Source organism: Ambystoma mexicanum, chromosome 9 (assembly GCF_040938575.1).
Source record: "Ambystoma mexicanum isolate Mex_15411 chromosome 9, UKY_AmexF1_1, whole genome shotgun sequence".
Classification (NCBI taxonomy): domain Eukaryota; kingdom Metazoa; phylum Chordata; class Amphibia; order Caudata; family Ambystomatidae; genus Ambystoma; species Ambystoma mexicanum.
In genome coordinates this window covers 271,771,257-271,794,440 of record NC_090931.1, presented here as the reverse complement: position 1 = coordinate 271,794,440, position 23,184 = coordinate 271,771,257, and the positions used below count along the sequence as shown (strand labels likewise).

Below are 23,184 nucleotides of genomic sequence, written 5' to 3'. Positions count from 1 at the left end.
GCGGGCCCTGTGCCTGACGGCGTTCCTAGTGCCTGACGTCTGCGGGCCACGCCCCTTTACTATGCTAGACCCGTCGCCGCGCTGCGTCAGGCGTCAGTGTGCGGCAGGATCTCCGGTAGGGATTAAGGTCGGTATTTCTCTGCGCGAAGTCTCGCCGCTGGCTTTTCGAGTCTCTTATTTTCGTCTCGTTTTTTTTTTTTTATGTGGCTCTATCTGTTCGTATTCCTGAAAAAAAAATGCGACGACAGACACCGCGCGTGTCTTGCTTGACACTTTGCGCCCCTCCCCCACCATTATTGACCAACTGGCAGATCTACGTAGGGATTGGTCGGACCCCACACCCCTTTTTATCATTTTCTTTCTCGCGCTGAATTCGTGTTGCCCCCCTGATGCGTCGCTGCTCTCCCGTCGATGTACGCGCGTGAGCACGCTGCACAAGAGGAAGTTATATTTTTATTTGAAATCTTATTTTAAAAAAAAGAAAAGCACCCATTGCTATGTCCAGTTGCTGATTTTGTTTTGGTTCCCCCCCCCCCATGGTTTTCTAAAGGTCCCCGAAGTCGGCATTTGTGGGACTGACTGCAAGCAGCCCGTCCCCACGCCCTCCTTGTATGTGGCCTTCCGCCGTCCCTAGAGCAGCGTTGGTCCGCCCCGCGTCTGCCCTCTAGTGGCTTCTACCAGTGCCCGTGTCCAACACGATTAAAGCCGGCTGGAAAGATGGGTGGTCTCCACTAGCCAGCCCTTGCTTCTGTCTTCTGCTGATAGGTTTTATCCACCAGCAGTGATTATTGGGCACTGAGGCTTGAGCCTCATTACTCCCATCTTCGCGGGTTGAGTATGTAGTCGTGGGTTTGGATTCTTTATTTAGCATGTTTGTTTAGCATTTTTGAAGCGCTCACACACCGCACTCAATACCCAGAGGTTTCTAAGCGCGGACCCGGGGTTTCCAAGGCGAGCACGTTGCCGCCGAGCTATCCTCCCGGGACTTCTGTGTGCTCGTGTCACAGTAGGGCTGGTTTCACAGGGTCTTCGCCATGACTCGCTCTCCTTGGAGCGAGTGCTGGCCTATATATGCCCATAAATTGCCAGATCTGACCCTGCCAGGCTCTTACGCCCTGGCCGTCCTCGCCAGCCCTTGGATCACCCATGGTGTACGTGATGTGCCTGACGTTTGTCTTCTCCCTACCCCACCCTCCAGGCAGCGTTCCAGTCTCGTGTCCTTTTGCTCATCGTCCAACCCCTTCCAGTCGGCTTTGGTTTCTGGTGTAGAGGCTCCAGTTAGATGGCCAGCTTTCCCGATTCTGTCAACCAAGATGACGTTGGTAAGTGCTAGAGAAATCAAAGAACATGTTTTTCTCTAGTTTAATTTTTAGCGCGTATATAATGTACTGCATAGGCTTTGTTTTATTTTCTTAACGTCAAATCAACCCTTCAGCAGCATTAAACCTCAGCCTCCTAAAACGCTGCTGTGCCTTTTTATGTAGGGGGTAGGTTCTGTAAGGTACTGTGTCCTAATGAACTGTCTTCATTCCGTTTGCATGAGCACCTTACCTTTTTTAGAGCACACACATGAATTCCGAGACTTTGTATAGTACTGGTGTGTGGGTTGTTACGTGAATGTTATGTTTTCTACATTGCCTAATACGCTACAGAGAGCGTATTGCTCATGGTGGCGGCCAGCCTCCGCATTTGGGAATTTGGTCTGGAGGCTCGTTTTTAAAAGACAGGTTATGCGCATTGGGGTCATAAGTGATAACCCAATGCCCTCCGAGCAATGGCGTCGCCAGGAATCAAATTTAGGAGGGGCACAGAGGGGGCCAAAAACAAAAGTAAGGGGGCACCTATGAGGGTTGTGTGACGTCACAAGCACTTGCATACCAACACCACACTGTACCCCCCCTTCCATCAGATGGCAGGCACGAACCCTTTCAGTGACTGATGGCCCATCATTAGCACTCTCATGGCTACATTCTGATGGGAGGGGCTGCAAGTTGCTCCATCACTGCTCCCTTTGAGACAAAAGGAGTTTTGCCATGTGATCTGCAGACATTTGCTCCAAATAACATTTGTTACAAATAACACCACTAACAGAGAACACAGTCACTGCTCACCTTAGGTAGAGGGGGAACGGGCCTCCCCTTAGCGACGCCACTGCCTCAAAGTGCCTTCATGCCCACTATCTGATCTGACTTTGCTCTGTACTCGGTAACCCTCCCTCAAACAAGCTGTCCTGAAACAATTGACGTGATGCAGGATTAGGGTTTAAGTCGAGAATGTGTTTTTTGGCGGCCTTATCATGGGGCGTGGGGGGGATACATGGGCCGTGCGGGCTTCTTTTCTTTACCAACGCAGGTTTATTGCTGCTGCTAGTTCATATTTTATAAACTAGACTGCTCTCCGAGGTGAGAGATTTGACAGGCTCTCGCTTTTGGGCCCATCTTCACTCAGCGCTCCTGGCTGTGTTCTGCCCTCTGCTTCCCTCCCAAGCCAGCGCCTGGATTTGCTGCTGGCTGCGCACCAGCCAGTGTCGTGCTGTGTTTGTATGTTAAAGGATATTTGTACCGCACACTATCGCCACCGGAGTGGCGCTCTGGCAGCTTTGAAAAAAAAGGAGGGGGCGAGTTAGCGGGAATAAGCTGGAAAAGTGCAAGAGAGCAGTGATGTGCTGTTGGCGGCCTCAGCCTGGTGGGTCCATTCGGTAGCTGTTGTGTACTGTTTCTAGACACAACACAGGCTAATCTGCATAGTTCTCTCTAGGTATGGTACTAGTTAACATTTCTATCCAGATGTGACACAGGCTAAGGTTAAGAATTCCATTTAAGTGTGGCACATTCTAACATTCATATTTCTATTTAGTTGCGACGCAAGCTAAGGTTATGATTCTCTCACATGCTAACAATTATCCCACCCAGATGCGACGCAGTCTAATCTTTAGTTCCTTCCAGATGTGGCACTGGTTAACATTGGCAAGGAAGTTAGTATGTGTTGCAAGGCAACATTTACAGTGGTCACAAGTCTCTCTGAGTATGCATTGTGTAAGTCTATGGCAGTCTACGCTACGGAAAGGTAAGGTAGAGTGGCAGGGGCTTTCATGAGTAGAGTAATTGCTCTACACCCCACCCATGCCACACTTAAAGTTTTTGTTGGTGTCAGCTGACTTCCTTGGCTTTCGCTGTAGACACTCTTTGGAGCCGCCCCTTGCCTGGGCCCTTAGCCTAAGGGCTGCCGGGCAGAGGGCTGTCCTGGGGAGGTGGGTTATGAACAGTGAGCAACCCAAGCTGGGAGGGGAAAAGGGGCGGTCTGGGAGGGATGCAGGGAAAGCAAGGGAAGCGCGGGTGGCGATCCGAGGCATGAGGGCAGCCACAAAGGGCAAGATGTAGCTCCCCAGGGCCCAGGAGGGTCCTGGGGGGGGGGGGGCACTCACCTGCACCTCTAGATGTAAAGGGGGTAAGTAGGGTGCAGTGCGGCCGCTAGGCCCAATGAGCACAGAGGCTCCGCCATCACAGAAGGGGCCGGGAGGAGGGAGAAAGAAACACGGGAAAGCAAGGGAAGCGTGGGTGGCGATCGATGTTGCTCCCCAGGGCCCAGGAGGTTCCTGGGGGAAGGCACTCGCCTGCACCTCTAGATGTAAATGAGATAAGTGGGGTGCAGTGCGGCCGCTAGGCCCAACGAGCACAGAGGATCCACCAATCGGGAGGGGGTGGGCTGGGAGGAGGGATTAAGGAAAGCAAGGGAAGCTCGGGTGGCGGTCCGGGGCATGGGGGCAGCCACAAAGGGCAAGATGTTGCTCCCCAGGGCCCAGCAGGGGGGGGGACTCGACCTCCTGGATGTACTATTGTTCCGGAGGGTGGGGAGTTGTTGCTAACGGGCATGTTTCTTTACAAAAAATGCACGCGTACATCTTTTTAATGGACAAAATGAAACCTGCATGTTTATCACTTGCTTGCGTGTCACTTCGGAGTCGGGGAGGGGGGATATTTTGTTGCACAACCTATGGTGTTACGTTGCAGCATACTGTGTGCATTTGTAACTTGAAAATTATTGGTTTATCGAATTTAAAACGGACTAGTTCTCCGTAGCAATAGTCTGCCCTTAAGTCAAATTGGCTGATGTGGTAGTGAATATGCACATTATTACGGGGCAGGCAGCCAGCAGAGGGCCGAAACACAATGTCCGAATCTATTTATTGTTCTTTAATACCGTGGTGTTTATGTCGGGGATGCCTGGACTAAAAAGGCAACGAGGTGCGAGGGAGGTGTGATGGCTTGAGGCTGCCAGAAAGGCAGTATGTAACTGGCAAATGGTCTAATCTCGGATTATAATTCGGGGAGGGGCACTATCCCAAGATGTAGTGACATTTCCAGAGGTTTATAGGTTATTAGGACATTCTCGTAATAACAATTTAGCTTTTGGAGTAGTGGTGGTAAACTCGAAGATGTTAATGGTAAGCACACTAAGTAAAACCTTTTAGTAAAGGTGCTTTTATGTTGTAGTAGTTAACAATATGATATACATTGTATTTGTTGAACTGCAACAGTTTTAGTTGTAGCATGCTTTTGTGTGATAAAGTGTTTCTCTAAGTAAAAAACGCATTTTCACTCTGGTGTGTTTAGTTGGATGTTACCGTCGATTGCTTGGCAAATGTGTAAGTGCAGAGAATGTTTTGTTCTGCCTGATTATGAAGTGGCAGCGTTTTGAATGCAGTCCATATCGGTAGTAATGGACTGCATTGTGATCGGCTGAAGGGAGGTCAAAACTCAATGTAATGTGCTAATTGGATTTCCTGTCAAGGTAGCTGCTGATGAAACAATGGAGTTTAATCAGTGCTGGGAATAGACACAATGACTGGGGAACTTGCCCTTGGGTTGGCGGTTACACGGATTGTCGAGTGGCGTGGGTGTAATTGAGGAGCATAGCTAGGGGGGTCATATGCGGGTGCACTGAATGTCGGAAGCCCATTTATCAAACATGACTGATCGTAATAGAAGCATTCCTTAATTCGGAGCATGCAATGCAAACTGGACGCTGTCCTCGCTCAGACAATTCACCATAACAGTCAAATACGTGCAAAAGTACAAGACCAACACAGCTTGACCCGTTTTACTATGCCTCATGTCTCCATTGAACGGCGTTCCGGAGCCCAGCTCCTTTTTGTTCCACCCCACTTCCTTCCCTGGGTTTAATGACACCGATTCACAACTGCTGATTATTTTTTATTTTTTTTGATAACCTCACCCGTTAGCAATACCGCTGGACCGTCTTTCTTGAAACACGCCTGCAATATAAGCATTCCAGATGTGTACATCGTGTATGCCACATGTGCTTGGCTGTTATGCAGTTACCTTCTGCTATTGGGGGCGGTTTCGGATGAGACTGTCGGCAATCCTAAAGGACGTTTTAGTTAGACTTATTTTACCTGATTTGCAAGAGTAACCAGGCGTTATGCTGGGTGCCTATGTAATATCTTTATGAAGGCGGCTTGACAAGCGTAGCGTTTAGTCCAATATAACTAAAGCCTATGAGTTGAGTCGGGCATAGCACGAGCTGGACGAGCCTGGCTACTTCGCGGAATCGCAGCCATTTCTCGGGGACAGGTTCTCATGTACACACACACCACCGCCCCTTTTTTCAGGAGTGGGACACCACGCCCTCGTGGTTAGTGTTGGCTTATCGACTGTTGCTTGCCCTTTATGCGGCTCCTCAAGCCGCGAGTTCACGTTGGTGCGCTAATGAACTCCCCCATGATGATTGATTCTACATACCGGTGACGCCTCCACACTCCCGCCCCCTGCGCTTTAAGCGTGGCTTGTTGCTCACTAGTAATGTTGCTCTGGGCAGGGCGTCGCCTTAACGGGCTCCCAAAGCATCGTGGTCGGGCGCACACCTTTGCTTGAATACGTTCTTTCCTAATTCAAAAATATATATTGATGCGCCTTTGGAAAAGGGTTCATGACGCATAACTTGATCTGACTAAGCATTGAATGAAGTGTGGTTCCAAAAGTTAGTTTATCTTGCACACTACAGTAGCCTACTCTTAATGTTTAAATGTAGTCGTTCTTTTGACGCAACTTGGCAGGAGTTAGACGTGTTGCTCACGTGGGGGGAGGGAATGTTTGCATTGTACCCATCTTACTAACTCGTTTCTTGTTTTTTCAGTGAGAACACGCGCCATAGGAGAACTCGTAACACCGGCAGCCCCTTTCGCCCAGAAGTATGGGCGTGAAAACTGGACTGTTGCCTTTGCTCCGGATGGTTCCTATTTTGCGTGGTCTCAAGGGCATCGCACAGTGAAGTTGGTTCCTTGGTCCCAGTGCCTTAACAACTTGTAAGACTTTGTTTTGATAAGTGTAACTAACTACTGTAGTTTCTTTTCTGAATGGAAACACATTAGCTGTCGTTCACCCTCTTCCACAGTGGTGTGCAACCCACGGCTCTCCAGCTACTGCTGGGCAGCGGTTTCATGATGGGTTTTGTAGTCCAAAACATCCGGAAAGACAAAGGTCGCAGACCCCCGCTGCTACTGGATAATTGTCTCCTGGCTGTACACGTGAGGCTCTTTTAATATGGACACCGGGAGTTCACTTGCACAAGCATTGCATTGTTTGTTCTAAAGTGTATAGACCGGTATACAATGCATAGATTGCTCACTAGTAGTCATTCTTACTGCTATCCTATATTTAGTGCTACTCAATCTTTTGAGGACTAGGGCATGTGGCACAATGAGGTAATGGCTTATGCAGAATTGGAGCCATTTTGTTCATGGTCGGTAGGGATTGTACACGTTTCTGATATTAACACATGCTTGGATTCTGGTGTGTTTTTGTCAAACATTTGCAAAGGTCTTATTTGTTTTCTGTCCTCCCTTAATGAGTTTTGATAAAGGAGCCTAAGGATATTTTCAGTCTGGTTCAGAGTGCTTTTTGGGATAAAAAAAAGTCAATGGGAATAACATATATTCGCTAGATCCCGCCCCGCCACAGCCCACATAATGTAAGATTAGCAAATGTCATTTTTCAGACTTGTGCCTTTTTAAACTAAGCACTTCAATTGCTTAATTTGTGATTAGTTAAACATGTAATGAGCAAAGGTACTGGTTTCTGCTTGCCCCTTTCAATTTTCACTTATGTTTAAACAATATTTCTTTTCTGTGCACTGCATTGATCATTTGTGGTAGGTTAGGGTTTTTTTTGTAGTTATGCGGTTTTGTGTCCCCAATACAGTTTTTGATCCAACTCCTAGGCCCATGTAGCAATAGATGCCATAACCGACCCATTTAATAGTACTCCGTTTTTTAGATTTAAGGAGGATGAGGGTTAGTCTGCACAGCCTGAATTCAACCCGTCTCCTATAGGCTGAAAATAAGTGCAGAGTGAGTGCTTAATTCACCAAGCTGAATTGGTCTTGAGCACTGCATGCAAACCATTGGAGCACGTTAAAAACTCAATGTTTTTATTTTATTTTTTTAAATTAGTTTTGGGTCCGTGCTGACTTTTTAGTGGTGCTTTGGGGCAGGGCACACTTATTATTTTATTAAAATTGGTGAGGGGAGCTTAACACACTAGGGCTAGTGACGTCATATGACGTTAACTTTGAAGTGAACTATGCAAAGTTCATTCAGTTGAGTGCACAGGACAATTGAGCATTTGCTTTTCAGAAAATTAATCCTTTGGGGGCAGGGGATGTATTTGAATCGACAACACCTGTAACTTTCCTAGTAAAATATAAAAGGTGGAGGCAGGAGGAAGAGCATTTTTTTTGGCATTTTTCTGTAGCTACCACCCAGGTTGGTTTGGGCATTCTACATATCTAATATAGGAAAAATCTTGTGCAAAATGTTGGGCACTTGGTAAGCAGGGCTCTGGTTTGTGCCCCACTCGTGTCCACTAATCCTTTCACACGTTTTGGCCTGTCTTCATTGCATGGTAGCGTTGGCGGACAGTTGCACAGCTTTCATTTCAAGTTTTACAATGTAAAGCGTGTACATTTGGTCATGTCGCTTCTCCAACTGTTTTTCAGTGTTGCGGGTGGCATCAAGAATTCTATCACTTCTTGTATCCCCAAGTTATCCAGACAAAACAGCGATGGTAGCCTGAAGACTCAACCGTGTGAACATACAATTGATTGCGGGGACATAGTCTGGAGTCTTGCTTTTGGTTCCTCGGTGCCAGAAAAGCAGAGTCAATGTGTGAACATAGAATGGCATCGATTCAAGTTTGGGCAGGACCAGCTTTTACTTGCCACAGGCTTGAACAATGGGCGCATCAAAATATGGGATGTGTACACAGGTAAACTGACATGGCTTTTGAAGTTTTTGTGAATGTGCTTCCTTTTTGTTGTTCCTCTCTAATACATGAAGGTCAAACTGAATACCTGCATATGACCACTCAGTTGTGCACTCTTGCCCAAAATGCCTTTCCCTACAATGGGGGTTGAGCATTCCTAGTCCACAACAAAGTTCACTAATAACCGCATTCACTATTTCCAGGTGCTTTAGCAGGGCTCGAAATTGAGATTGGATAAGCAGGAGCTACAAGCAGCTCCTGGGTATCTAGCAGTCGCCAGGAGCTGCCACTTGGGAACAAGGAGCTAGTACACAGCGTTTCACATAACACATAAAATGCAAACATATAATAGTATCCATTATTTGTTCCCTTGTGCTTTGTTTATTTACAGATTGTCCCAAATACACAGTTACATTCACAAGTTGTTTGGTCGGCATCAGTTGGCCTGGCTCTTCTATGTTATAAGAAGGGGCTAAATAGCTCCCAGCTCTCCTCAATTTCGAACCCTGTTTAGTTATGCATTATGTGGACCCTGTCACTTTGTTACCAGGAAGCTATCAACAGCTTCCCTCTCCCTTTGCTAGCCTCTGCAGACCTTGTTACATTTTTTTAATGCTGTTGTCATAGTGGTGGTTTTCCTATCTTTTGGCTAGCATATTACCTTCATTTTTGGTTGTTACAAATCCTTAGGACAGGAAGTGTTTTCATCCCATGACTGCATAAATAACTCTAAGCCAGTTGGGAACATCGTGTAGTCTTTAAATCTATAGTGCCTACTTGTGTGAAATTTTGCCTTTCTGGAATTGCTGTTCCTTTGTAGTTGGTGGTCAATTATGTAGCTGTTGGCTAATAATTAATTTTGAACCTCTGGACACAAGGGCGGGTCCCATAACTTTCCAGCGATTGGTCAGGGCAAGTATCTTCCCAAGACGGCCCCTTGAAGGGAATCGGTCACTGGTGCGTGGATCTAAAACACTTTTTTTTTCTCCTCGAACTTTGTAACGATCGAGCAGGATGTTGAGCTGGAAGGCAAGCCTTTTTTGGGCTGCATCCTTAACATTGAGGACACACCACATGTTTTCATTCTTAACGAGCAATTTGCTCAGTGCCACGTTTGAACTGGCATAGTTTTTGCACGTTTTTATGCTTTTCAATGGGCAGCAACATTTGTGACCAAACCCCTGGTTAGCTGTCGACACAATTTTAGAAATTAAAATGCTGGCTGTGTAAATCTATCCAGCTGCAAAAAGGTTCTTCGAAGCTTTTTCGGATTTAAAACCTCCAGAAAGTGACTGCTTGAAAAGCGTTCAGAAAAAAAATGCGGCTTATACAAATTAGCATTTAAAATACATTGCTGTTTTAACTACTGCTGCACTAGCCAAAACTGAAATGTTGAGAATGGAAAAGGGTCTAGTAGCTTCAGTGCTGTAAGTTTGAGGAGAAGGTGATTGTTTGGTTGGGCTGGTTTATATGCTTGTAATATTGAGCTTGACGAACATTGCGTTCTCACTCCACTGACTTAATATCTGTTGATTTATGGGGATTTTCTCTAGTGGCGTCAGATGGCATATGGAAGATGTAGGTCATTGTCTGGCGTTTCACAACAGCCTCTTGCATTGAACCAGTAGCGTTTGCAACGTGTCATTCTGAATGCAACTCGGGATGGCATTTTTTAAAGTCGGCAGTGACTTGTTCTGTACTGTACTGTATTATCTAATCAAACTGGTTGTAGGCAAAGACCATTGTCCTATCAATCACTAACTGGGCATGATTTTTCATGGAGGCATTTCTCCATTCTGAGCCCATCCAACTACCAGGGGAGCCTTCACTTAAGGGGCATGATGGAAGGGGATAACCTATTTTACAATTGGGAGAGATCTGAATGTAGCCCTTTTTTCCATGGTTTTATTTTTAATCTTTGTTTAGGTTATTTCAAAGTAATTACAACTCAGAACAGACAATCATAAATTAAACATGCAGAGCATAACAAAATATAAAATGTAATAAACAGAAGTCAAATACAGTGCGAAAAAAAACACTATAATCATTAATTGACCATTCACCATTAATTATCCTAAATGCTGCTTACACTTAACTAACAAGAATACATCAAAGACACAACAAACATCAACCCTCACCTCCCACCGCCCAAAGAAAATAAGCAATAGATGAATTAAAAAAATATATATAAATATTCTGACAGAGCATCAGGCATAAAACTCATTGAATTTACTTTACACTTCATCATAAATATCCTCTTTGTGTAGTCTACTCAATTTCTCAAAACAAGGAATTTGCAGTTGAACTAACCAATCTTCCACATACGGCTTTTTCCTAGTCTTCCAGACTCGCAATCAATATCAGTCTGACAGCAACTAAGAAGACTTTAGCAATCCAACACAACATCAGATATTCAAGATGTCTCACACAACTCGAAGATTTCAAAATCACTGCTAACGGATTTCTAGGAGGCAGGTCAAACATCTGACTCCTTGCCAACAAATTATATCTTCCCTACTCCTTCTGATGTAGACCAAATATAACCTTCAAATCCTCAAGACTTCATACTCCCATCATACCAGATGTCTCCCAACAATAATATGCCCCTATTAATCCAGCTTCTCCAACTCCACATCCTATTAATCTGCAAACCTGGATTTTTCCATATGGAAGCTTCCTCATATAAATAAAAATCCTCGTCCACCACCAGAAACCAAAGAGACCATAGCATCTTTAGTGACCATCAGATTGCAATTTAGCAACTTGCCGAGATAACTTACCAAACAAGTATAAACTTCACATGAAAAGGACTCCACCTATTTTCCTCAATTCTAGCCCCAAGCGGAACCACAGGTCTATTCATAGAGAAGTAAACAGACGATTTCTTTAATAAAAAGCCATTGAAATAATTCTCAACAGGATAACCAAAACCACCTTCTGAAGTCCCTCGAATCATTAGATATCTCAGTATCTTGGGCTTTTCCTAGCACCCCATAAAAATTGTTGAAATACCTTATCCACCCGACCAATAATTTATTTGGGGGAAACTCTCAATGGAAGAGACTTAATGATGTATACAATCTTGGGTAAGAGCACAATCTTGGTGGCATGACTTAAGCCCAAACCAACAGTGGTAGTCTTTCCCATTTGCGAATGTCCTTCCTAAGAATTTCAATGATTTTTATCAACGTTGAACCCAACCATCCTCTTCATATCTCTAGTAAGGTACACACCCAGATATTTCACAGAACTATTTTCCCAATTCCAGTTTAATAATTGATCCCGTACAGGTGTCACAGACTGGGAATACTATAGTTTTTTTCCCAATTGATACTGTATCCTGAGAGCTTACCCACCTCCTCAACCATATCTCGAAGTATATTCCCGCCCGTTTCAGAATTACCAAGGATTATCATATCAACATAAGCCAACACCTTAACTTCAATGTCACCCATCCTAAAACCTGAAAGACTCCCGAGATTCTCGCATATAAAGCCAAAACGGTTCCAAAGCCAAGTTAAAAAGGTAAGGCGATAAAGGACATTGTTGACTAGTACCTTTGAATAATTTGAAGGGAGCTCACAGTAACCCATTTACCCAAACTCTAGCACTAATATCTAATGGTAACGCCCCAACAGCATCAATTCACCAAGCGTAACATTCAAGAAGGTCCAATTTACACTGTCAAAAGCCAAGCCTTCTTGGCATAAAAAATGAGTACATTTTCAGCTTCTGCACTAGAAAGATGTAAAACCTGAAAGACTCCCGAGATTGTCTTTGATTTTAATTTGATAGAATTAACACAACTTACTTTGCACGTGTCTGCTTATAACGTTAGTTCCATTATGTTGGATAGGACACTGAGCATATTCCTTAATTCTTGTAGGTAGTTCACAATTTCTATTCTTGCATGTTTGTGAAGAGAAAAAAAACGATACTTGGAATCACTCATCTCTTTTCAAAATTGTAAGGGTTCCACAATGGTCACAGCCTGGCGTCTTTATTTTTATTTACTGTGCATTTTTAAGGCGCTTGTACATCAATACATTGTGTTTCAAAGCACCCACAGGACAAAAGAGGAACTAAAGACAATGGAGTAAAATGATGAGCAAAAGCAGAGGCGGTCCTACTAGGCCTTGTGAACTTTCGGAATGTACAAGTGCAGAGAGAAGCCCCAGTAAGAGCTAGAGGTTACATGGGGGGTTGGGGGAGGAGTAAAGGGGGGTAGTGCCATAGACCCAGTGGCAGGGCAACTGTTATGGTAGGAGAGGAGTCACCTGCAAGCACAAAGTGCCGGTCTGTGTGACAACACCGGCCAGAGGGAGCCCAAAGGCAAGTGCAGGGCTGAAGCTGTAGGCAATTGGACCGAAGGGCAGGACACCAAGGGCCCAGGCCCCCAATCTCAGCAACTGAAGGGTTTAACACGGGAGGGAGAGGAGGAAGGAGGGAGTTGAAGAGGAGTCTTGAGGAGCTTGCAGAATTTGAGGAGATCTGGTGCAAGACTGAGGGGAAGGGGGAGGCTGTTCTAGAGGAGGGAGCCAGCCGAGGAAAGTGATCAGCCTCCTGCTCGTTGCTTAGAGAAGCACTTGACAAGCAGAGTTGAAGCCTGAGGTTCGGAGAGATCTGGAACAAGATTATTTGGTGAGGGCAAGTTTGATCATGTGGTCCCAGTTCCCAGACAGCCTTATGGATGATGCAGAGGGCTTTGAATTTAATCCTTGCAGCAACCAGGAGCCAGTGGAGAGATTTTAGGGCTGGAGAGAGTCTCTGGGCAAAAGGCCAAGGATAAGTCTTGAATCCCTATTCTGGATTAGTTGGAGGGGTTGAATAGTAGATTTAGGCTGTTGTAATAGTCCAGTCTAGAGAGTAGCACAGCTCTAGAGATACTGAGTTTATGGGTGGGGGTGGGGGTGGCGGTGAGGAAAAGGAGGGTACCTCTGGGAAGGTGGAATTAAAATTGCTGTTTGGTTGCCTTGTGATCTGATAGAAAAGAAGCATTGACCTCGACACTGGTTTGAAAATTGCTTGCCTTTGCCAGAGTTGTCTGGGTTAAGCGAGATCAGTAATTCAACTATTTTTTGCAGGAAAACTCCTCCTTAACTTGATGGATCACACTGAAATCGTCAGGGATTTAACTTTTGCTCCTGATGGAAGCCTGATTTTAGTCTCTGCTTCAAGAGACAAGACTCTACGCGTTTGGGACCTGAAGGATGACGGTAGGTATGAATGTCATACATTGTATTTTTTAGCAGTAATGTTTGATCCTCTGAAAGGATTTCTTTCAATTACTTTTCTGTAGGCATAGGGGTAATGTTTGGAATACTGACGTGACCTGCAAATGTGTGAAGTGCGTTACATGTTTTTCCTCATCTTAATATCTTGCCTCCCACCACCCCACTTAACTCCATATCCCGCTACTCAAGCCTTCCTCGTGACATAAAAACACCCCAGCCAACATTGTATCATCTAATTTGGTCTCAAGCTCCACAACACCCTCCTGGAGAACCCATACCTACCACCAATGCATTAGACTTGTATATCCCTTGCTTGCACACACCATCGCTATTTGTTTGTCAACTAACTACTTGAAAGTTTTGTAAGATGCTTGCAGGACTGTCAAATCTACTGTGCAACGTTTCTGGCACACCATGTCCTCCATACATTCAAAATATATGAATACGTTTTTCAATTCCTATTCATTTTTAGACCACTCTTATCCCATACTCGGATGTATCGCCTTTTTGGTGTGCACTGAAGAAAAGCATGCATGTTCTCGGTACTATCTAGTATGGTATCTTTGCACCGGCTGTTCCATTTCAAGCGATCACTGCTTCCATATGTTTTCATTGGACTGAGGCCGAGTGATTGTTAGCAGGTGACTGCATGCCGAGAGAAGTATAAATCTATTTTCTTTTGTGATATGATTGGGCGTTTATAATCGGGAATTTTAACACGGACTCTGCTAGATTCACTGGTAAATGTATTACAATACCTTTTGTAGCCATTCGCAGTGGTGCAAACGACGATCTTGTTGCTAATGGCTACAGGGACCTCAAATGTCTGGCCTCGGTAGGGGCTGGCATATGGAATCAGATTTACATTTATGTGTTTATGCTCTCAAAGTAATGGTTGGATGCAAGGGTTAGATTCTGTTTGTTTTCTTGCAGGAAACATGATGAAAGTATTGAGGGGTCATCAGAACTGGGTCTTTTGCTGTGCCTTTTCCCCTGACTCGACTATCCTGTGTTCCGTCGGAGCTGGCAAAGCTGTAGGTGTTCATGCTTTATTTTTGTACATTTTGAAATGGGGTAAATCTTTGAAATCGCAGTATGACATGTGTGCTCAGTGGCATGGATATTAGCCTGCAAGCTGCATGGTAGAAATGACTCGACTACATGTTTGTTTTTGCTTAAATTCGGAATCTGGGTCATTTTCTCTTAGTAATTAATACTTTGGACAAAACTAGTCCCCAAGAAGGATTAAATTTACGGTTGCTATAGCACTTTTCTGTGAACTTTTAAAAATATATATTTTTCATGGAAAGGACATGTGCCTTGCTGCCTGCTATTGCCAGGAAGCAATCTCTTTCCGTAGCCTTTGTTCATATTTAGTCCATGCTAGACTTTAATACTGGCCTCTAGTGTTTTTATAATTTTTAAATGTAAACGCATCTTGGGAATGTTGTTTTTTGGCGCATGCATTAAAAAGGCACGTTTTGATTCCTATGCAGTTGTCATTTGACCTTGCATTGGTTCTTGGCTGACCCAACAATGGATATTTAACCTAAGTTTTCTGTTTTGGGTTTTCCGACTTTGCGAGCAGCAGTACTACCAAAGCTTTTATTCTAGTAAATGTTGTAATATCCAAACCCCAGGTTCTTCAGCACTTGTCTGGTAATTGACCTTAACTTTTGATGACTGATTAAATGATTGCTTCCTCTGCTTGATGGCATAACATAATTTTCTCTTGCTCTTAGATACCAACCAATCTTATTGTGGACTGGGTACTCGTTCATTTGTCTCCTTTTTCAGTCCCAGAGTTTTAATAAACAAAAGTTTGTTTATTCTTTAAAATTCTGCTTGGGAAAAACCACTTTACCAAAATAAGCTTGCTAGCTTCATGGTTGGTTATACAACGTATGGTCCAGTGGGTTAATTACCGCTGGACTGTTAAATTCCCCTTCAAGGGGAAAGGCAGTGATCATTCAGTTCATCTGCTAATGGCCTCATACAATGGACCTGGGAAATCTTACTGTCATCCCAGTCTAATTTGAATTCTACCCATGTGAATGCAGAATTGTAGGGCAGTCTGAGACAGCTTCTTTTTGCATAGAGGTGTTTTAACCATCTGAATTATTTTGATGCTGGCCAAGTCTTTTCTCTTACTAAAACATGTCTCCAGTTTCTCAATGCTACAATATTTCTTGTGAATGCTAACTGGTTTAGGCAGTTTCTCATCTTGTTTGAAAGCTCGGTAGACCGTGACCAGATTTGTATGGTTATTAATATCCAGGCATTTGTAAATTGTGCCTCGTCTTTTCTACATTTCTTGTGGAATATTAAATTGACTGATTGTTCCATGCTCCACAATTCGTTGGGTTATATCCCTATAGTTCGTATTAGTCTTGTGATCGCCCCAAGATGTGCTTGCGTTTATTTCCCCAAATAAAGCTTATGTTCTAGCACCATTCTGCTTATTCCAAGAAGCTCATTGTGGCAAACCAGACGGCAATAATAGCAATCTCCGGTGCAATGTCTTCTTGTCAAAAAGCACCCTCTTGGTATTGAACTGTGAATATTTTTGACCACCCAAAAAATCTGATACTCTTCCTGACCAACAATAGTCACTTTGCCAAACTTATTTTCTAGAAACTGTACCATGTGAACTTTGGCAAGACAGGAGTCTACGGCCTTAACCCAGGGTTCAACGTTGAGGGCAGCTTGTAGCCTATATAGCTTGATGCAAACTGTTTCCAGGCTCTACCTTTTGGCTCCCCAGGTCAACTGATGCTGAATAAACGCACGACACTGTGTATTTGTGACTTATCTATAAAAGAGCATTGGGACACTCCTTCAAAGCATAAGAGTTCATAAATAATGGACAAATAGTTAGGATGGCATCTTCTGTGGGAGTCAGATTTGCAGGATTTTATGTACTCGTTTCTTGTGCCTCAGTGGTAGCTCCTGGCCTTTTGCTCCTGCTTATCCAATCTTAATTTCGATCCCTGCCTAAGCCCCATTTGACAGAATAAGTTGCATGTTTTTCGCTATATGAGAGCAATCGGATCTCCATCTCATCGTAGCAGTCTTAGTTTATAAATCATTTGAGCCTTATCGCGTGCGATTCAAGCCTAACTGGTGTTTTAGCTTTCCATCTGCTTTACCGTGGCTAGGCTGCATTCCACTTAGTTTCTAAGGTAGATTTCACTTTGCCACCTGACATCTATCCTCTTGGCTCTTCTGATTTCTCTTTAAATTCAAGGGGTTCTTAGATGTGACGCTTGTATTACCATTTACTACAGTGGATGGCCCACTTGGCATGACAAAACGTATTGGCAATGGCATCTCTGCGATCCCTATATGATTGGCATTTTAAATCCATAATTTGTTTGCCTTCGTTTCTTGCCTAAATATTTGTATTTTGAGAGTTGGAAGAATACTTCTAGCAGTTACAAAAGCCCCATGCATTCCTTATAAATGGGTGCTTTATACTGGGAGGGGTTACAAAATGTGTAGAAAGATGACAAGTTGATGGAGTAACATTGTGGCGATACAGGGAGCAGCATGTTCCTGGGCATTAGTGCACCAATGTACATGAGATTCAACTTAAGACTTATACAAATCTGGGTTAAACGTCTGTTGCTGACTGAACATCGAATAGATGGTTTTTGATGGTACGGCTGCTTGTAGAAAAATGCAGACACAATGTCAAGTGGCCATGGGTGCATATTTCAAAACACAGCATTTTCAGATGCGTTAATTGGGTGGCAAGTACATTTTAAAAGACAAATGTTTCAATTTTGTTTTGTTAGTTGTAGGAACCTGTTACTTTTTTAACTGAGAGGTAAAATGTTCGATATTTTTGTGTGAAAATGTTGCTATTTAGTTATAAATATTACGTTAGTGTAGTTTAAACCGTATTGGCAAGATATTTTTTCTGGATGTTTAATTTCATATTTCAGGCTGTGTGTTTTCCATAAGCTTCTTGCTTTCCCTGTCACAGGTGGTGGCAGCAAAATGGGTGTGATTGAGGTTAAGCTGGCACCATGCACTGGCGCACAGTGGTGTTAGCCGGGCAGAAAGAGTGACATCTCTGGCTACCAGGCTGGGGACGAGCTTTGCCATAGGACGAAGTAACCTTGCATTCGGCGGCAAGGTGTACTGTACGTACGCAGGTGCTGGTTGATGTCCACTTTCTGCTTTTACTTTCTTTTTAAATGCAGTTATTATTTAACCTATTTTTCAAGTATCACAATTTCAATGCTACTTATTTATTGGGTCTAACTTTTTTGGGTAGTAACCGAATTGAAGGGTCTGATTAAGATATTAAATACGAGCTCCATTTTAATTTCTATATCGGAGCATTAATCACCCTGTAACTTTCCAGAAGCACTGCACTTAAATATCTTGTGGAACATGGCAACGTGAAGCTGCTCTTCCATTTTCATATTGTGCTTTATTTTTTAATCCGTATTTCGTAGAGGTTCATTTTCTCAGATCCTGATTGGTATAAATCCTAGTTTATCGGAATGTATGCTGTATGCCAAAGGTATCTGCTTCTGGCCGTGAAATCTTTTCTTGCAATATCTTTCTTCCTACAATCACTGGTGACCCAAGCCTACTATAAACGAGTGAACTTATATCTCAAAGGGGATACTGCTGGAGTAACCATTTTACCGTACAAACTGAAATAAAGTTATTACTTTTTAGTTTAATTACAAATGGGAGGGTGGAAGGGTGCTTCTATTACTTTTCTATTTAGACTTGTAAAAATGACGTTTTGTTTTCGTGACTAAATTCGAAATGTTTTTTTCTTCAATTTTAATTTGATAGAATTAACATTTGCACAACTTACTTTGCACGTGTCTGCTTATAACGTTAGTTCTTCCATTATGTTGGATATGACACTGAGCATATTCCTTAATTCTTGTAGTTAATTCACAATTTCTATTCTTAAATGTTTGTGATCCTGAAATTCCGATTGATGCTCCAACATAAACCTTTTACATTGCAGGTTTTGCTTTGGGATATGGACAAGTACACTCTGATACGTAAACTAGAGGGGCATCACAATGATGTAGTGGCCTGTGAGTTCTCTCCTGATGGAGCCTTGTTGGCTACTGCCTCTTATGACACCAGAGTGTTTGTCTGGGATCCACATACAGGATGTGTTCTCTTAGAATTTGGGTGAGTAACTACAGTTATTGTCAGTCAATACTAATGGTTACTTTTAACAATACTGGTTTCGCTATCCAATACCGGTGCATGTGAGGACCATTTGCTTTATTCAGTGCATTAGTTGAGACGTGATAAATGTACAACGTTGTCACCTAACTAGATTAGGGAGTGGGCCAGGGGAGCTTGCAAGAGACTTTGGATCTGTCAATTTTTCAACCGTATAACCTCCACCTTCTGAAATGTTACTGAATCTCATTCACATCGAGGACAGTGTTCAAATGAAATTCTAGTTGACTCCAGTTATGCGTTGTAAGGATGACCAAGGTAATCTGGATCTATGCCCTGCCTGAGCACATTTGGCATTTGGATTTTAGTTAACTCCTGGATTTGTGGAGCCTCACGCACACGTTTGATGGTGGCATTTTAAGTGCATCCCACTGCTGAAGCGAGTTACTACTTTTCTGGAAAGCATGCTTTCCACTGGGCTGGTTTTTGATAACAAACACTATTACTTGAAAGATGTAAGCAGTAGAAGTTTTAATGTGTGTGTGTGTGTGTGTGGAGATCTTTGCATGAGTTGTGCGTTAACAACTTAATTTGTTCGCAGGCATCTCTTTCCGCCTCCATCCCCAATATTTGCAGGAGGATCTAATGGACACTGGGTGAAATCTGTCTCCTTCAGTCATGATGGCATGCACATTGCAAGCCTTGCTGATGACCAGTAAGTACAGTTTTCCTTCATAATTGCACCAGACAAAAGTATATTTAGAGGCTGCAGTTGATGTTACTAGGCATTTATATAGCGCCTTATATATTGGTATGACCTCAAAGCGCTGGTGGTTGAACGCCCTCGGGAACCGGAGTTCTTGTCAGTAGAGAGAGTGTGTCGTATGGTGCATGGGTGCACTGGATGTGTGCAGCTGGTGTGGTTGTTGCATGTTAGCTGCTCCTTAGTGGTGGGTGTGGTGCTGAGGAATCAGTTGGATGTGTTCAGTCTGGAGGGTCGACGCCGGAGTTCTGGCTGCGTTAGGCCTGAGGAGAACGCCTAAACTAGCCGATGTGTGCTCAGCTAGCTATGTTTTATTAGGATGATGAGGAGTTTGGGGGGGGTCATATTAGTATGAGAACAGCCAGGCTGAATTTTGTCATAGTATAGCTGTGTTCTAGTTGACTGTGTATAGGAGAGTGAGCGTGATCTGGTGGTTATCAGTAAAGTGCCTGCGACCAGGCACGTTAGCAGGACAGGGGGCGTACATAGCGGCATACGTATATAAAGCTATATGCGCTTGTAATCCTGACCGAATTCCCATCAAATGAGTTAACATTCTATTTACTTCATTTTTTATGGCTTAGTACAGTTAGCTAGTGCCACAGGTGTTTGATTTCCTTTCCTGAATGGCTGCGGTTATGGCAAGTTTTACATGCTACTGTACAATTAGCGATTTTTGTTTTCAATTTTCATTCCGTGTGAGTATCTCGCACCAGCCTGCTTCTCATTTACACCACTATTTTTGTTATGTCTCTGCTTCGGCAGGACCCTTTCTTTTTGTTGACCATTCTTTATTCAATAGTGTCACCTATAGCTAACATTTCGTGCCGTCCTGAAACGTAGTTTGCACCTGAAGCTGATAAATAAAATGCATTGAGCCAGTGCAGTTTTACCTTCTCAGGCAGGGAAACTAGGGTTTCGGATGAGGTGTCCTACCTGCTTATTTTGGTCCCAGTAAAGCAATGCAAAATAACTTGAACATGGCTAACTCTTTAGGCCACATTCTCTGCTTAGAGGACATTCCAGGAATATTATCTCCGATACCTGATGTGAAGTCATCCTATATGATGTGGCATTTTACTTGGAGGTATTGGAGGCTACTGTAAGTTAGGATAACGATCGCTTTTTTAAGCGATAATCCACAGTAGTCTGAAATGAGCAGTTTTTCGCCCTTTCCCACAAAGCCCCAAATAGAAAGTAACATCTCTCTCAATCTTAGTTGAAGCCCTTGCGTTGTTCCTGTGTGGATTTCTCTTTGCCTAAGAGTACCTCTTTCTGACCTAATGGGAGCAGCAAAAGGTTTTAATTTTTACAGCTTTTTTTCGTTTTACAAAGCCGCAATTTATTAACTGTTAATTGCCAATGGCCCACATTGAATGTGTTTACATAACACATTCACCTTTTTAAATTGATTAAATGAGCAGATTCTTATTGCAATGCAACTTTAAATCGTGATCTGTGTTCTAGTTAACACAGGGATGCATTTTAAGTGTTTACTCAGGTTTTATTGATACTCTGCATGATTAACATATATGCTTCCAAGCCGCACTGGTTCACTTCGATTTAGGATGGGGTGATGGGTTCAACATTTGTATACATGAATTCGAGGACTGGGACGATGGTGTCTTACAAACTGGACCATTTGGTGATAGTAAAATCAGTGTCTAACCATATTTTACCCCTCATTTGTGGCAGGATGTTGAGATTCTGGAGAATTGACGAAACTCGTCCTGTAGAAGTTGCACCTCTCAGCAACGGGCTCTGTTGTGCCTTTTCAACTGATGGCAGCGTTGTAGCTGCTGGGTATGTATTATTCTATGTATGCTTAGTCTAACATTCACTGAGTAGTTGGACAGCCTGTTGGTAGTTAGTGTTCAGCTTGCCGAAACTATGTTGCCTACATGCATAATTAAAATCCCGGAGGTTTGTCACAGCCGCCACTAGCGAACCCATTGCCTTTGCTCCCGGACATCAATGCTGCAGTAAAGTAAATGATCACTTGCCAATGGCTAGTGGTCAGTGCAAACTTTGGGCCCTGACTTATGGCCACCATGTGCCGCTAGATTCCCCCTCTCGCCCCAACCTTTCACCTGTACATTGACAACTCGGGCACAATAAACCGCTATTTGGATAAGCATAGGATGCTATAAGACTACTACTACTGTGATTGGTTCTGTATACAATCTAATTAGCATAACTAGAATATATTAATGCTGCAATTCGAGGCGGCTATTGAATACATTTTAAGGTTGTTTCCATTATTTTACAGAACTCAAGATGGGAATGTGTATTTTTGGTCGACTCCAAAGCATGTTTCTAACCTTCAGCATTTGTGCCGCATGGCGATAAGAAGAGTGATGACGACTAGTAAAGTGAAGGAGCTCCCCATCCCTGTCAAAATGATGGAGTTTCTTTCCTACCAAACAATTTAGCAAATAGTACATTATAATCTTTATCCTGCTCAGCATTGTTAGCTTTAAGCCTACAGTGTTACATTATTAAAGATTTGAAGTATGGAAAAAAAAATACAGTATTTAACGACATTGAGTGTTTTGAGCTTTAAAACCTTATTTATGGGAGTATATTTGAAACGCAACAAAATTCTCTTACCAATTTATGCGGACTGGTTGTCTATAGTTGTATAACTGTGAAACCATGTACATAATTGTACATAATTGTATGTAAGCTGCTGGAAGTTGTATTTTTTGCTTAACTGGTTTATGTAATGTTACCATACAAATCGTTCTGTAACAAATTTTCTTTTCTGTACAGCTAGACCAGCAACTTTATTTTCACTTAGACGTGTAAACACATTAGAGAACACTGGACATAATTGTTATTTATCTACACAAACGTTTGAGTGCTTCACACTTTCATTTCCAAATTTAAATTGTATATTGAACTTAGCTTGGCCAATGATGCCGCATAAATTGCAGTTGGTCCTGCACACAATTTTGGTTCTATTATTGGTGTAAACGTAGTAATTTTGATCAGTTGGTTTGAAAGGATTCTGGCACAGGGGTGATTGGAAGTTATCCATAAATGTCCAATCCATGAAAAATTGATCACTTGAAAAATTCTTGTTAGCGTCACGTTGTACATATTTGCTGTTTCTAGCGTGTCTTTTTTTCAGGGGGTAACATTGGTTAACTGCCAAAGATGAGCAACATGTTTGCTCTTGCCGTCTGCTTTTTATCTGCATTTGCAGATTTGTAAAATATAAACATGCATAAAATGCTTTTTTATTTGTGTTCATTTTGTAAGAAATAAACTTTTTTTTAGATCTGTGTTGATTGCATTTTTCGGACTCAAATACATGTTCCAAGTAAAACGTCAGAGGCTTGGCTTTCACAGTTTTGAGTAAATTGTCTCCATTAAAGCCCTTGTGGTAAATGGAAAAAACAAATCTGCCTTGTCTACCGTGTGTTAATGTTTTTTTGCGTACATCCTTACAGCAGAGCATAGCAAGTGCATGATGCATCCTTACAGCAGAGAATAGCAAGGAGGAAATATAAAGTGTGCGAGTACTTCCACAGGAGTTGTTACTGGCCCCAGTCTAGTAGCAAGAGGATGCAATGATTATAATCGACTACTTGGAAACCATAGGTACCGAGGTATAATTTGGGATACACTAGATGGGTGGTTGTATGGCTATGGTTGTCTCATCTCAGGATATCTAGGGTGCCCTACAACTTCTTCACTCTGGTCCTGAAGTAAAAATCTGTCCATCCTCGAT

The 23,184-nt window shown here is 43.0% G+C and overlaps 1 protein-coding gene across 1 annotated transcript; it reads left to right on the top strand.

Moving 5' to 3' along the window:
• Window positions 1-22,735, top strand: WSB1 (WD repeat and SOCS box containing 1). Its single transcript, XM_069614611.1, has 10 exons — window positions 1-127; window positions 1,199-1,322; window positions 6,157-6,325; window positions 8,017-8,285; window positions 13,367-13,498; window positions 14,450-14,550; window positions 18,516-18,688; window positions 19,287-19,400; window positions 21,144-21,251; window positions 21,718-22,735. The coding sequence occupies exons 2-10, from the start codon at window positions 1,283-1,285 to the stop codon at window positions 21,878-21,880; spliced, it is 1,269 nt and encodes a 422-aa protein (XP_069470712.1). The 5' UTR covers window positions 1-127; window positions 1,199-1,282; the 3' UTR covers window positions 21,881-22,735.
• Window positions 22,736-23,184: the final 449 nt, after the last annotated feature.